At 37.4% G+C, this 14,765-nt stretch overlaps 1 protein-coding gene across 1 annotated transcript in view; it reads left to right on the forward strand.

Moving 5' to 3' along the window:
• Positions 1-14,765, forward strand: part of CCDC178 (coiled-coil domain containing 178) — a 356,491-nt gene that overhangs the window by 18,542 nt on the left and 323,184 nt on the right. The window contains exons 3-4 of the mRNA XM_065934984.1: positions 2,731-2,870; positions 12,309-12,331. Of these exons, the coding sequence (XP_065791056.1) occupies positions 2,731-2,870; positions 12,309-12,331 (163 nt within the window). The remainder of the gene's footprint in view (positions 1-2,730; positions 2,871-12,308; positions 12,332-14,765) is intronic.

A 14,765-nucleotide genomic window follows, 5' to 3' on the forward strand; every position in this document is an offset into this window, starting at 1 on the left:
TGATGGATGTAAAGGAATTACATATTGAAAGCAGAAAAGGAAGAATGGTAGTGATAAAATCTTAAATTATAGGGCCTGTGTGAATAAACTGTGTAAGGATCTAATTCATTGAGCAAAGAGAGTTGTCAGTTAATGAACATAAACAACCCTTTGCCCACACAATCAGACCATCCATATTTTTTCTCAAATGGAAGTTTCATGTTGCAGTCTCAACAAACCTCCACTCTGGTTAGGTCCAGAAGGATCTTACTCTTAGGCATCGATTCTGAGCAAGGATGTTGGAGTTGGGCTGATTTTTAGAGAGAATGAGTGCCCCGCCTGAGTTTAATTCTTGAAATATTTACCCAATTTTTTATGCACGGGCTTTACAAGGTAGAGCTCTATCAACTTAATGTTTGACTAAAACTGTTAATTCATTGTATCATGGAGTTGTAGGTGAAAATGATCTTATATAACACCCTGCCATCTGATTCATGTATTCAATGAGAAATCTAAGGTTAGAGATTGATTAATTTTATCTTAAGAATCACAGTTATCAGTCAGTCAAGCTGATAAATGAATGACCAGAGACACCAAGTTTAGTGACCTAAGTGTATCTATAGTGTGTGTCACATGAAAAAGAAGTGGAAAGGAACGTTGTAACTCATACCCTTAGTATTAGGATAAAGCAGTAATGAGAACTCAGAGATGATTCTTCTTTCTTGTGCTGCTTATAGTGCCATGTCTTTTGTAGACTTTTAGTGCAAACTCTAACTGTACAATATTTCCTTTCCTCCACTTTACCATATGTAAAATGCTAATCCTAAACCATGGAGTGCTCTGGAAATTAATGAATAACTCATCTGGTAGGTTGAGAATGGCACATGAAGAAAAATGTTAAAAGAGTCATGGTTATCCTTGTTTCCTCCACATTTAATGAAGCAAAACAAATGCTTTGACTATAACCCTAACCCTAACCCTAACCCTAACCCTAACTGTCTGCTTGTTAAATGTATTTTAAAACCCTATTCTTAGAAGGCTGGACAACATGCCTGTATTAGGATATTTTGATAAGAGATCAATATGTAACTTTTGTCAGCTTGGTTTTTTTCTTTTTTGGTCCTCTGAGTGTTACAGAGATGAAAATATATATCTGTGTATGAAATAAAGAGGCAAAATAGAATATAACAAAAAATTAGTCACGCCAAGTATGTCTGTTCCCCATGGTCAAAGCAAAGTAAAACACATTAGAATATCAGCACTGATACCTTGAAAGAACTTTCAAACTTCACAAACAAGTGATGTGAAACTTTTGAGATGTCCGTGAGATATCCTTTTAGAAACACTTCTCTTCATTTCACCACATTTTTAAATATAGAAACAACCTTCATGGTATTGTGTACAGTCCCAAGCCAGAGAGAAATAGTTTAAGTACCAGCTCTCCCACTTCTCAGCTCTTTGCAGTGCAACACTTTAGATAGCAACTTCTCTAAGCTTTGATTTCCTCATATATGAAATCAAGACAGAACCCCTTTCAACTGATTGTTATGAAGATTAAATAAAATGTGGCATCAAAAGTGCTTAGTGTAGCCCCATGTTTGGTACATATATGTAGTGCTCAGAAAGGTCAAAAAATGTGTATTTTTTTTCCTATATGGACTATTATTCTGCATGTAGGATGTGAACATATGTGGGATAGCCACATTGATAAATGAAACCTATGCCGTTTTGACAGATAATTTATTTTTGGAGGAGGATGTTTTGAGATTTCATTTAAAGATATTTAAAAGACTTCAGTTTATATGAGGCTGTCTAAAATATTTACCATCTCTATGTGTTGACACTGAAACAAAAGACACCGACTGAAGGCAACAGCACTGCTTCCGTGTTCCTCAAGGTCAACTGAAATGAGAACATCGGTCTGTTCTCACTGAGGCCCCATGCCTATTTCGTGTCTTGCATTTAAGTTCAGTGATTGCAGCTGTAATCCAGCTCAAAAGAGTCCTTAGAGGCCACAGGACTGCAAGTAAGCACTTTGGTGGAGCTTCATGGACAACTTTGCTGTGCTTCTGCAACCTTCAGTTGATTCGGGACATGCCAGGATTAGAATCACTGAGGCACATCAGACTGAGTGGATTTTATGATGAGTACAACTTGAATGCCACAGTGAGAACATCAATCACTCTTCGCATGAGACTTCAATTTTCAGAAATGGAAGGTAGAAAATGAGGTTATTATGAGGATGATGGGGACCTGCTTTTATTTATCTATTTTTTTCAGCAGGGGAAACCACGCTGAATTTAAGGAAGAACTTCAATGCATGAGTGGTTGGATATTATTTACACTGGAACATGTGGTGTCTCTTTGAGAGGAGAATTTAAAATATATGTCAAAGTCATTTCTTAAGTGATTCAAGGTCTATGTAGAAACAAATGGATTAACCAATTTTCTGCCTTTTTTCTGTCTTTTTTCATGATGCCATGGAACACTACAACTTTAAAATTTTCCTGAAGTTTTCTTCTCACTTCTTAGGTTTATTTTTATTTGTTACATTTTGTGTTATAAATGATCATTTTAGTTTTCAGATTATTAGAAGGTTCATTCTATAATTCTCTGACATTTATCAATCTGTTGATTGAAGTTGGAGTGTTAGTGCTAGTAAAGCAGAAACTTTTTGTACATTCTGAAGATCAAGGTTTACTATTCTGTATATAACTGTGAACTGATGTCCTCTGTCTGCTTTACCTGTAGAGCTGAATAAAGGCCTTTATTTTGGCTACCCGTGCCGACGTGAAAGCTGTGCTTTAGTAAACATCCCGGCTCCATGTGTCAACAAGATGATTGCACATATTGAAGATATGGAGTCTAAAATACAGGAGCATCTGAAACAGGTAAGTCATATCTAACATGCTGAAATTTTTGTATAGGGTCTATAGGTTTCCCTGGTGGCTCAGTGGTAAAGAATCCACCTACCAAGCAGTTAATGCCCATTCAATCCGTGGGTCAGGAAGATCCCCTGGAGAAGGAAATGGCTACTCACCCCTGTAGTATTTGCCTGGGAAATCCCCTGGGTAGAGGAGCCTGGTGGGCTATGGTCCATGAGGTCATGAGAGTCAGACATGACTGAGTGACTAAAGAACAATATAGGGCCTATAAGGGTCTGTTACTTAAGGGACCCAGGGAGTTATTTATTTATTTATTTTTAATGAATCTTGGACTTCTTTATAGAATCTTTGCTCAGTTGCACAATTTACTAATCTGGACATGTTTTTGATAGTGTCACTTCAGAAGGGTGAAATGACCTTATTAAACAGATTTTTTTTTCTCCTGCATGTTTGTTCTTTATCCAGGAGCAATCATGCGAAGTAGTAATTTCCATAAGCCAACTTGACTAGTAAATTAAATAGTATTTACATCCTTTTCAGGGACACTAAACTGATTAGATGTTTAGATGAGTAAATTGGTGTATAAAAGGACAGAATGCCCTTTTTTAATAAGTTATTTGGTTCTAAAGAAATACTTAACAGGTCTGTTAAAAGAGAATACAATGATTCTTTGTCTTTCTAATGTTAAAATTTGCCTTTATTATTCTGAAGGGAGTTTAATCTTGAAGTTACTATAACTATCTATTATTTTCAAAGGATAATTTAGGAATGATTAAAAACCTCATACCTTTTATTTATATTATGTTTCTAAGTAATTAATACATAACTACACTGCCCAGATAGGAAGAAAAGTTGGCCAGAAATCTGTGCTATTTCTTTTCCTTGATCGCTGTTACTGTTTCTGGCTCTGAGTTCCAGTGGGCTGTCGTCATGCTTGATCTAAGGTGCTGTTTCCTTTCAGAGGAGTTAAGAGTGCAGAATTTAAGATCATGGCCCTAAGAGCTGCAACTTCTGTGAACTTAGATGCTGCTACTGCTGCTAAGTCGCTTCAGTTGTGTCCGACTCTGTGCAGCCCCAGGGACGGCAGCCCACCAGGCTCCTCTCTCCGTGGGATTTTCCAGGCAAGAGTACTGGAGTGGGGTGCCATTGTCTTCTCCGAACTTAGATGAGAATGGTGATAATGATACCATGTTAGATAACACGTGACGTGCACTCAGTATATATTGACTGTGTGTTGTTATTTCTATAACATTATATGTATCATTCTATGTTAGTATTTATACCTGTGGCTGCTTTGTTCTCCCACATTAGAACTCTCCTTCAGAAAATGCTTTGCAGGTCATCTGTCTGATGGTGGCCTGGGCCTTGAAGAGTATAAGTAGATAGAGGAGAATTAATATTAATTAATATGATATGCTGGGACTTCCCAGGTGGCTCAGTGGTAAAAGAATCCACTTGCCAATGCAGCAGACGCGAAAGACTTGAGTTCAATCCCTGGGTCGGGAAGATCACTGGAGGAGAATTTGGTAACCCATTCCAGTATTCTTACCTGGAAAATCCATGGACAGAAGAGTCTGATGGGCTACAGTCCATGGGGTTGCAAAGAGTTGGAAACAGCTGAGCACAGACAGATAGAATATGATATGCTCTACACTTCACAAGTGTTTTAATTAACAGTTATATATGTTGCTAAAATGATGAAAATAGATTGATAGGTGTATATGAATAGTCAAAGGCCCGAACCTTTGGCCTCACACTGATAACTCCTGTAGATCAACAGTGGCATTAGATTAGAAGTACTATGCACAATAAATGTAATGTGCTTGAATCATCCCCAAACCATCCCTCAAGCCTGGTTCGTGAAAAAATTGTCTTCCGTGGAACCTGTCCCTGGTGCCAAAAAGGCTGGGGCCACTGCTATGATATAACTCAGAACTATTGTTGAATGGTTACTGTTCTGTCTAACTGATAGATGGAGAAATAATAATCTTAAATAGCTTAGAGTCTTATTTACGGTCATAAGACAGAATTGGGATTCGATCACACTCCCCCTGTTCCCAAAGCCCATGTTCATTACTCATCCCTGCTCAGGATTCTGAGCGGTTAGCTAACTGTTAAAACAATGGTTAACGGGCTAGCTAAAACAATGACCCCGTGCATGCATGCTCAGTTGCTTCAGTCATGTCCGACTCTTTGTGACCCAATGGACTGTAGCCTGCCAGGCTCCTCTGTCCATGGGATTCTTAAGGCGAGAATACTGGAGTGGGCTGTCGTGCCCTCTTCCAGGGGATCTTCCTGACCCAGGGATCAAACCTAGGTCTCCTGCAGGCAGATTCTTTACTGCTGAGCCACCAGGGAAGCCCAAAAAATGACCTCAGGTAAAGTAAGTCACAAAATAAGCTAAGTATTTTACAGCTTATCTTAAGGAAAATTGAAAAAAGCAGTCTTTTTCTGTAGATATATTATGTAAATAAGCCAGCTGCCATAAGTTTCTCCATCCATTCATAGATGTTTAAATGTAATTCTGAATCTTGAAAAGAAAATTCCTAAGTAGAGTTACTGTGAACATTTTACCTACATTTATTTTTTGTAAGAGTGAGAAAACATTGAAAAATGATGAAAATAATCACCTGGATATCTTCCCATACAAATAAGAGGTTTTGATTTGCTTTTCTTCTACTTTATACACCCACACTGCCTAGACTAGAGATGATTTTATTTAATTTGAAATGATCTCTACTCAGTTGAAAGTTTCTTTTTCATTTAATCAATACAAGTCATTAAGATGCTACCATGACTTAAAAGAATGGCTCAGAGAAAAGCTATTTAGAAATCATTCTTTAAATATAAAAAATTCATTGTACACAAGTAATAACTTTATCATTAATAGCAATAATAATATAGCTAATAGTTTTTAAGTGTTTACTGCATATCATAGGCTGTATTAAACACTTAATATACATGATTTTATTGAATCCTTATGGAAACCTTGTGAGGTAGAAACTGCCAATATCACCAATTATGGGTGAAGAAAATGATTCCAAAAGTTGATTTCTCATTTCTCCCAGAGCCAGTATCCAGACCAGGTGTGTCTCAGACCTAGGAACATCCTATTCACTTCTATACTAAATAATCTCTCTGCTTGAGAGTATATCAACTGTGAGGACCAATAACATGAAGTTAAAAGGCTTATCATTGGAAACCTTTGCTTTACTTACACCATTTTGTAACTGTTTTTAATTCTGAAACCCTTATATTTGATCATCTCATCCTCTTGATCAAATACTTTGAGTTCTTTCATTCTGTTAGTTCTGTTTCATTTGAAACTTAAAACCTCAGATCACTGTTTCCCGTTCTATCACACCAATATTTATACTTCCTTGCCTAATCAGTTCCTCTCTTAAAACACTCACCAATTAATATATTTAGTCCTTTACTTCTTTATCCTGCCTTCCTTTTAGTCTGACAAGGTGCCAAATCTGATGAGCTCTTGTTAATGGTCCGCCATCTTCACTTCTACATCCAGGCTTCTGAATAGTGATGGAGAACATTACACAATAATCCATATTTGAGATGTTATGCATTCATGGTCTCCAGCCTCAATGGGACCTTTAAGAGCGCTCTGAAATCATTCTATTTGTCAACCTGAACTTTCTCTAATATTCTTTGGTGGCTTCTCCAGTCCTCTCTTTTGTTTAGGTTTCCAAATCCTCCTCCTCACTACTCCTCCCTTTCTTACTCCTCAAAGAAAATAGGAGACAAAATAACAGAAATGCCTCAAACCCCTTTATCTCACCTAAGAACATTCTTGAATTCCACAAACATAATTCTCTTTGTCCTTCTGTGGACTATTTCCCTCTTCACCACGATGGCTCCCCCTTCACCTGCATTCCATCTTCTGCCTTTGCAAGGATCTTGTTCCATCAGGCATTTTTCTCACCATCCTATCCTCCAAGTCCCCCTTTTTCTTTAACTCACTCCTATCAACATTTAAAATATTGATTTTTCTTGTTTTCATGAAATTTGTTTTCATTCCATACATACCCTTAAATATATCCATCTCCTTTTCAGTTTCTCTTCTCATTTAACATCTGAAAAGAGTTAACTTTTAACTTAACATCTGAAAAAAGTTGCCTAAATTTAGTATCTCTGATTCCTCACCTCCCAAATGCTCGTTCATTCATTGTAATCTGTATTTGGCCCCCATTATTCTAATGAAAATATCTTCAGAAAAGTAACTTGTTTTTTCTGTTATCTGTTGCTTCATGCATGCGTGTACGCACACACACATACCAAAACTTTGTGGCTAGAACAAGACATTTATGGTTTTAGCAGTTATACTTAAATATTTGAGACATTTTACATCTGGGAGACATGTATGTACTTGAAGCCAAAGATAAGATAATGGTGGATTAAAAATGGCTACCCTCCTCCTTTCCATCTCCTTACCTTAACAGACAGTCTGTTCTCTCAACCTTTAAAACATAGACTTGGACTTGTGATTTGTTTTAAACAACAAATGTATCAAAAGAAGTGTCATACAACTTCTAAGAAAAGTCTCAAGAGGCCTTGAAGCTTCTGCCTTTGCTCTCCTGTCGCCATAAGTTCAGGTGAAGAAGCATAATCTAGCCTTCTTGAAGATGAATGACCCAGTCGAGGGACAGGCCCTACCTACAGCAGTCGCAAACCATCACCTGTGAGTGAGGTTGTCTTGAACTACCCATCCTCGTCAAGGTGCCAGATGACTGCATTAGTTTGAGGTCATATTAGTGACCACAAAATCACACAGCGGAACCCATCGTACACTGGTGACTCACAAAATTATGAGCAAATAAAATGGGGATTGTTTTTAACCATTGAGTTTAAGAGTGGTTATTATGCAGCAGTAACTCTGCATTGTTGAATATGACCCTGAAGTATACTGGCATATCTGCATATATGCCACAAATTAAAGTGAGTAAAATGGAAAATTTGATTCTGTGTAGTGTTAAAAATTAAACTTGCTCCTTCTAATTTATATGCTTCATAATACACTTTTATATTTGGTAGGTAATTCTGTCCTTTTTTTTTTTTCATTTTTAAATTACTTTGACTGTTCTGTTTTAAAATTTATTTGGCTGCATTGGGTCTTAGTTGCAGCATGTGGGATCTTTGTTACATCATGCAGGATCGTTTGTTGAGGTGCATGAACTCTCTAGTTGTGGCAAATAGGCTCCGGTAGTTGTGGTATGCAGGCTCTCTGGTGGTGGCTTGCAGGCTTACTTTTATGGCATGCGGGCTTAGGTGCTTGGCAGCCTGTGGGATCTTAGTACCCAGTCAGGAGTTGAACCTGTGTCCCCTGTATTGTAAGGCAGATTTTTAACCACTGGACAGTAAGGAAAGTCCCTAAATTCTCACATACATGCATAATGATTACTTTAGTCTGTTTTATATTTGAATAATGACACTCATGTGTGCATGCGTGCTAAGTTGCTTCAGTTGTGTCCAACTCTTTGCGACCCTATGGAACATAGCCTGCCAGGCTCCTCTGTCCATAGGATTCTCCAGGAAAGAATACTGGGGTGGGTTGCCATTTCCTCCTGCAGGAGATCTTCCCAACCCAGGGATCGAACCTACATCTCCTGCGACTCCTGCATTGATAGGCAGTTCTTTATTGCTAGCACAACTGGGAAGTCCAAAGAAACTCATAGCAAATTTAGTTTTTCTCTTTTATAATATTGTGGAGAAAAGATAAATATGCCTTCAATTTATTACTATATTCACTTATGTTCATTCCAGTATTTCTGTTATATCTGAATAAATTCTTATTTTTCATGCTATAAACTTTTCTCAAATATTTGGATACTCTTTTTTGTCCTTGTATTTATTAAAGATAAACCAGACTGATTACTGGTTGCTGGCATAAGTTTTTGTTGTTTTTGTTGCTGTCATTATTTCTTTGCTTTTTAGCAACTGTCAGAGTCTGCTTACATCAAAGGCTTTTGTCCAGCATATAAAAATTTCTACTCAGGGTCTTTGTAAATGGGAAGTAATATGCTTAGGCAGGAAAGTTGTGGGCCTTTCCTTTTGCCTTAATAAGCTTACTTTTGAGTTTATGGCCCCTTATAATCTTTTCACTCATTTGTACATCTGCTTTTGTTTTTCTGCATGGACTTGTTTGCATCTATGCAAGATTCTGCTGGTTGTGGAGACTCTGTTTTGCTTCTCTCTAGAGCAATAACTTCCATTCTTAGATATTCTCTGCGACTTGGGCATATCTCCAATGTGGTCAGAGAATTTTTCTCATGGCAATGTCTAGAAGGTAACTTTTTGGCTGTGTATTTTGGATTCTTTGGATGGAAAGCAGCAGACTGGAGTGACCTGTCTCATCACAGGCAGCCCCTCCATTATTTACTTTGATTCAGTTCAGTTCAGTTCAGTCGCTCAGTCGTGTCTGACTCTTTGCGAGCCCATGGACTGCAGCATGTCAGGCTTCCCTGTCCATCACCAACTCCCAGAGTTTACCCAGATTCATGTCCATTGAGTTGGTGATGCTGTCCAACCATCTCATCTTCTATCATCCCCTTCTCCTCCTGCCCTCAATCTTTTCCAGCATCAGGATCTTTTCTAATGAGTCAGTTCTTCATATCAGGTGGCCAGAGTATTAGAGTTTCAGCTTCAGCATCAGTCCTTCCAATGAACACCCAGGACTGATCTCCTTTAGGATGGACTAGTTGGATCTCCTTGCAGTCCAAGGGACTCTCGAGTGTCTTCTTCAACACCACAGTTCAAAAACATCAATTCTGCGGCACTCAGCTTTTTTCATAGTCCAACTCTTACATCCATACATGACTACTGGAAAAACCATAGCTTTGACTAGATGGACCTTTCTTGACAAAGTAATGTCTCTACTCTTTCATATGCTGTCTAGGTTGGTCATTACTTTTCTTCCAAGGAGCAAGTGTCTTTTGCTTTCATGGTTGCAGTTACCACCTGCAGTGATTTTGGAGCCCAAAAAACTAAAGTCTGCCACTGTTTCCACTGTTTCCCCATCTATTTCCCCATGAAGTAATGGGACCAGATGCCATGATCTTAGTTTTCTGAATGTTGAGTTTTAAGCCAACTTTTCACTCTCCTCTTTCATCAAGAGACTCTTTAGCGTTTCTTTGCTTTCTGCCATAAGGGTGGTGTCATCTGCATATCTGAGGTTATTGATATTTCTCCCAGCAATCTTGATTCCAGCTTGTGCTTCTTCCAGCCCAGCGTTTCTCATGATGTACTCTGCATAGAAGTTAAATAAGCAGGGTGGCAATATACAGCCTTGACATACTCCTTTTCCTATTTGGAACCAGTCTGCTGTTTCATGTCCAGTTCTAACTATTGCTTCCTGACCTGCATACAGATATCTCAGGAGGCAAGTCAGGTGGTCTGGTATTCCCATCTCTTGAAGAATTTTCCAGAGTTTGTTGTGGTCTACACAAGCAAAGGCTTTGGCATAGTCAATAAAACAGAAGTAGATGATTTTCTGGAACTCTCTTGCTTTTTCTGTGATCCAACAGATGTTGGCAATTTGATCTCTGATTCCTCTGCCTTTTCTAAATCCAGTCATGTCTGACTCTTTGCAACCCCATGGACTGTAGCCTACCAGGCTCCTCTGTCCATGGAATTCTGCAGGAAAGAATACTGGAGTGGGTTGTCATTTCCTTCTCCAGGGACTCTTCCCAACCCAGGGATGGAGCCCAGGTCTCCCGCATTGCAGGCAGACGCTTTACTGCCTGCAGAAATTGATGTTTTTGAACTGTGGTGTTGAAGAAAGTAAAGCGTTGAAGAAAAGTAATGACCAACCTAGACAGCATATGAAAGAGTAGAGACATTACTTTGTCAAGAAAGGTCCATCTAGTCAAAGCTATGGTTTTTCCAGTAGTCATGTATGGATGTAAGAGTTGGACTATGAAAAAAGCTGAGTGCCGCAGAATTGATGTTTTTGAACTGTGGTGTTGAAGAAGACACTCGAGAGTCCCTTCACACTGCAAGTGTGAGCCACCAGGGAAGCATTTACTTAGGTTATCAGCAGCTTATTCTCACATACTGGGGATTTCTCATGAGCTCCACACAGAAACTTTTCACCTTTCCTGAAATGGTCTCCACTTGTCGTTTCTTTTTTTTTTTTTTAATGTATTTGTTTGTTTTTAATTGGAGGGTAATTGCCTTATAATATTTTATTGATTTCTGCCATACATCAACATGAATCAGCCATAGGTATATGTATGTCCCTTCTCTCTTGAACCTCCCTCGCACCTCCCACTCCATCCCACCCCTCGATGTTGTCACAAAGCACTGGGTTTGAGCCCCTTGCTTCACAGAACAAAGTCCCACTGACTATCTGTTTTATATATGGTAATTTATATGTTTCAGTGTTACTCTTCCAATTCATCGCTTCCTCTCCTTCCCCACTGTGTAGTCTGTTTTCTATGGCTGCATCTCCATTAGTGCCCTTCAAATAGGTTCATCAGTACCATCTTTCTGGATTGCATATATATGCATTAATATATGATACTTATTTTTCTCTTTCTGACTTACTTCACTCTGTATATTAGGCTCTAGGTTCATCCACCTCATTAGAACTAACTCAAATATGTCCCTTTTTATGGCTGAGTTCCATTGTGTATATGTACCACAACTTCTTTATCCATTCATCTGTTGATGGATATCTAGGTTGCTTCCATGTCTTCGATTCCACTTGTCTCTTCTGAGTTATACTTTTCTTTGCTCCGTTTTTACCATCAATCTCATCTGATTACTCTGTTTCTGGGAATTCTCAAATATATTGTCCAGTGATCTTACTAATGTACCTATATATTTTTCCCCAAAATTTTGGTGTGATATGGGAATTGAGAAGTGATCATGTATGTCTGATTTAAAATGTTGAATTGGGTATTATCCATGAAATCCATAACATTCTGTCTATATACTCTGTGTTTTTGTTAATTTGTGCCTTTTATAGCCCAAGATAGTGTTAGAATACTTCTGTACAACATAACTCCTACCAAGGATTTTTTAGTCCAGAAGTGGGATAATTCTATGAAAACCTAAATATTTGTAAACTTAACATGTAATTGTGTGTTTTCCACTTTATGGTAATATATTGAAATTTAATGGATAGTGTGTACTTCTGATTGTATGGAAAGTCTTTTAGGAGTAAATGGCATTTAAGCTGACTGTTAGGGTAAAGGTAAAGTTTAGAAACAGGTGAAGGGTAAGAACAATTAGGTGAGAGTGATAATAAAAGAATAAGGCTAACTAAGATAAGGATATACTTGTTGTGGAAACAACAGAGTATAATTTGACAGAAACAAACAGGAGAATGTAGAGTGTTTACAATTTTGTTAGTGAGTTAAGGTGTTAGTTAAATCTATTATTGATTTGAGATGTTAAAAATTTGATTTTCATCTTTTATTTTGACAGTTTGAAACTTCTTTGGAAGAATGGTAAGAACATTTCATGCTTCTTTTACATTTTTATGTTCAAATTTTGATGATTAATCTTCTGTAGATAAGTTTATTTCTAAAGAAAAAAGATATTGAGAGCAGAATTTTATGTTATATATTAATGTTTATTTTTAAAAATGTAAGAATCAGGACGTCACTGGAAATAACAGAATAGGAATCTCCAGGGCTCTGTCCTACCATAAAAGCATCTATAAATTTTGGCAAAAATTGGTCAGAGTCAGCTTCTGCAGAAATCTGAAATCTAGTCTAAAACTTGCAGCAAGAAGGGGAAAAGTTAATGTAGAAAGAGTGGCTGACTTGCCTGAAGGAAGGGCTGTGGCATTTGAAATGGCCCACTTGCCATCCTCCAACGCTCAGATCAGTGGTGGTCATGAAGCAAATAGCCTGAACTTGTGCAAATTGCTAGTGCCAGAGGGAACAATATAGATCTTATTCTCAAAGAATTATAATTCAGTGTTTTGCTAAGTCTGATGACTCCCTAAAGGGACTAACACAAAGATTGACTTTGTTTTTCCAGACTTAGAGAAATTACAGCGCTGGAGCCACCTCCAGGCAGTGTTTGCTGAAAGTATTTAAGGTCATATACTTGTCACCAGTGTCTGAGATTGTGGATAATTTGGGACAGACACTGAAAAGACCAGAATGCCTGAGAATGAAGAGTTTGGGGAAAGAGATATTATAAATGGGAGGATATGATTTTTTAAAGTTTTCATATATATTGGAGAATTTAAAAGTGCACAAATATGAACAGTGTTGGACACTTGCTCAGGAAAGACCAAGAAGACTTAATCTTTTATCTCTGGCTAGGCTTAGGATCTACACAGGCAAGAATTGAAGGCAGAGGCAGAGTTATAAACATCCCGAATAAGCATTAAAGAAGTACTACAACTAAGATCCAGTCCGCTAAGGTTGGGAGCAAGCGTATAGTTTTCCCTTTTTCTTTTCTTTTTTTTTTTTTGACCTCAAGTATTTAAGGTAACTTGGACAAAACTCAAGTTCACCAATAAGCTAAGAAACACTTTGGTGACCCCAAGTGAAAAAGAATGATATTAATATAGTGATATTAGTATTACAGTAAGTGTTTGGGAGAATCACTAAACAAACAAAAGCAACCCACAGCAAACATCAAAAATAAACACAATAGAGGAATGGTAATCTTATTTTCATATCACATTAGAGTACTCAAAATTTCCAGGTTTTTACAAAAATTATGAGGCAGGGGAAGAATAAAAGAAAATTTACTTCCATTATTAAGGGGAAAAACAAATGAAGAAAATACTCTGAGGAAGCATGATTAGACAGCATGCAATAAAAAAGCAGTTAGTCAATTTGTAATCTCTGGAGGTAATTAAAAGTACTTTGAAATGAATGAGAATTAAAACACTATGTATCACAACTGAAGAGGTGAAGTAAAAGCAGTGCCCAGAGGAAAATTCATAGCCATAAATGCTTATACTAAAGGAAAGACACCTAATCCAGTAACCTAACTGTATAATCTAAGATCAAGAACAAAACAAGGATGGCCATCTTGCCACTTTTATTGAACATTGGAACCCTCATACAATGCTACTGAGAATGAAGAATTGGACCAACCACTGTGAAAAAGTTTGCTGTTTCCTCAAAAAGCTAAACTTAGAATTACCATATGACCCAGCAATTCCACTCATATATGTACACAAAAGATTTGAAAACCAGTGTTCACACAAAAACTTTTGTATAAATGTTTGTTATCATCAGTATTCACGATAGCCAAAAGGTGGAAACGACGTCAAATCCTGCAGTGAACTCATAGATTAATAAATAATGGTGTATCTGTACAATGGAATATTATTCAATTATAAAAAGTAATGAAGTTCTGATGCATGCTACAACATGGGTAAAATGAAATATTCTGCTTTGATGTTAGTTATTTTCTTGTGACTTTTTTCAGAGGAAGTGTACTTCTTTTTATACACATTGAAAAGGGCTGTGCGGGTGACTCAGTGGTGAAGGATGCACCTGCCAATGCAGGAGACATGGGTTCAATCCCTGATCCAGGAAGATCCCACCTGCCCTGGAGCAACTAAAGTCTATGTGCCACAACTACTGATCTTGTGCTCTAGAGCTTGGAAATGTAACTACTGAGCCCATGTGCAGTGATAAAGATGTAGCACAGTCAAAAATAGAAAAAATATAAAATAAATACAATTAAAACTAGTCTAGTATTCAAGAATTGGACCAGGTAATACTGATAATGAGAAATGTTTAATCATTAAATATATGGAACTTTCACTAGAAAAGTTCTTCAGAAAAGAAAATTTGGATATTTTTCTAAAACATTATTAACTTCAAATATGAAATCATATTTTTGCTCCTTACATTTTGTATTGTCTTCCCAGAAACTGCTAAGCTGTAATTGGAGAAATAACTCTCA

Source organism: Muntiacus reevesi, chromosome 4 (genome assembly GCF_963930625.1).
Source record: "Muntiacus reevesi chromosome 4, mMunRee1.1, whole genome shotgun sequence".
NCBI lineage: Eukaryota > Metazoa > Chordata > Mammalia > Artiodactyla > Cervidae > Muntiacus > Muntiacus reevesi.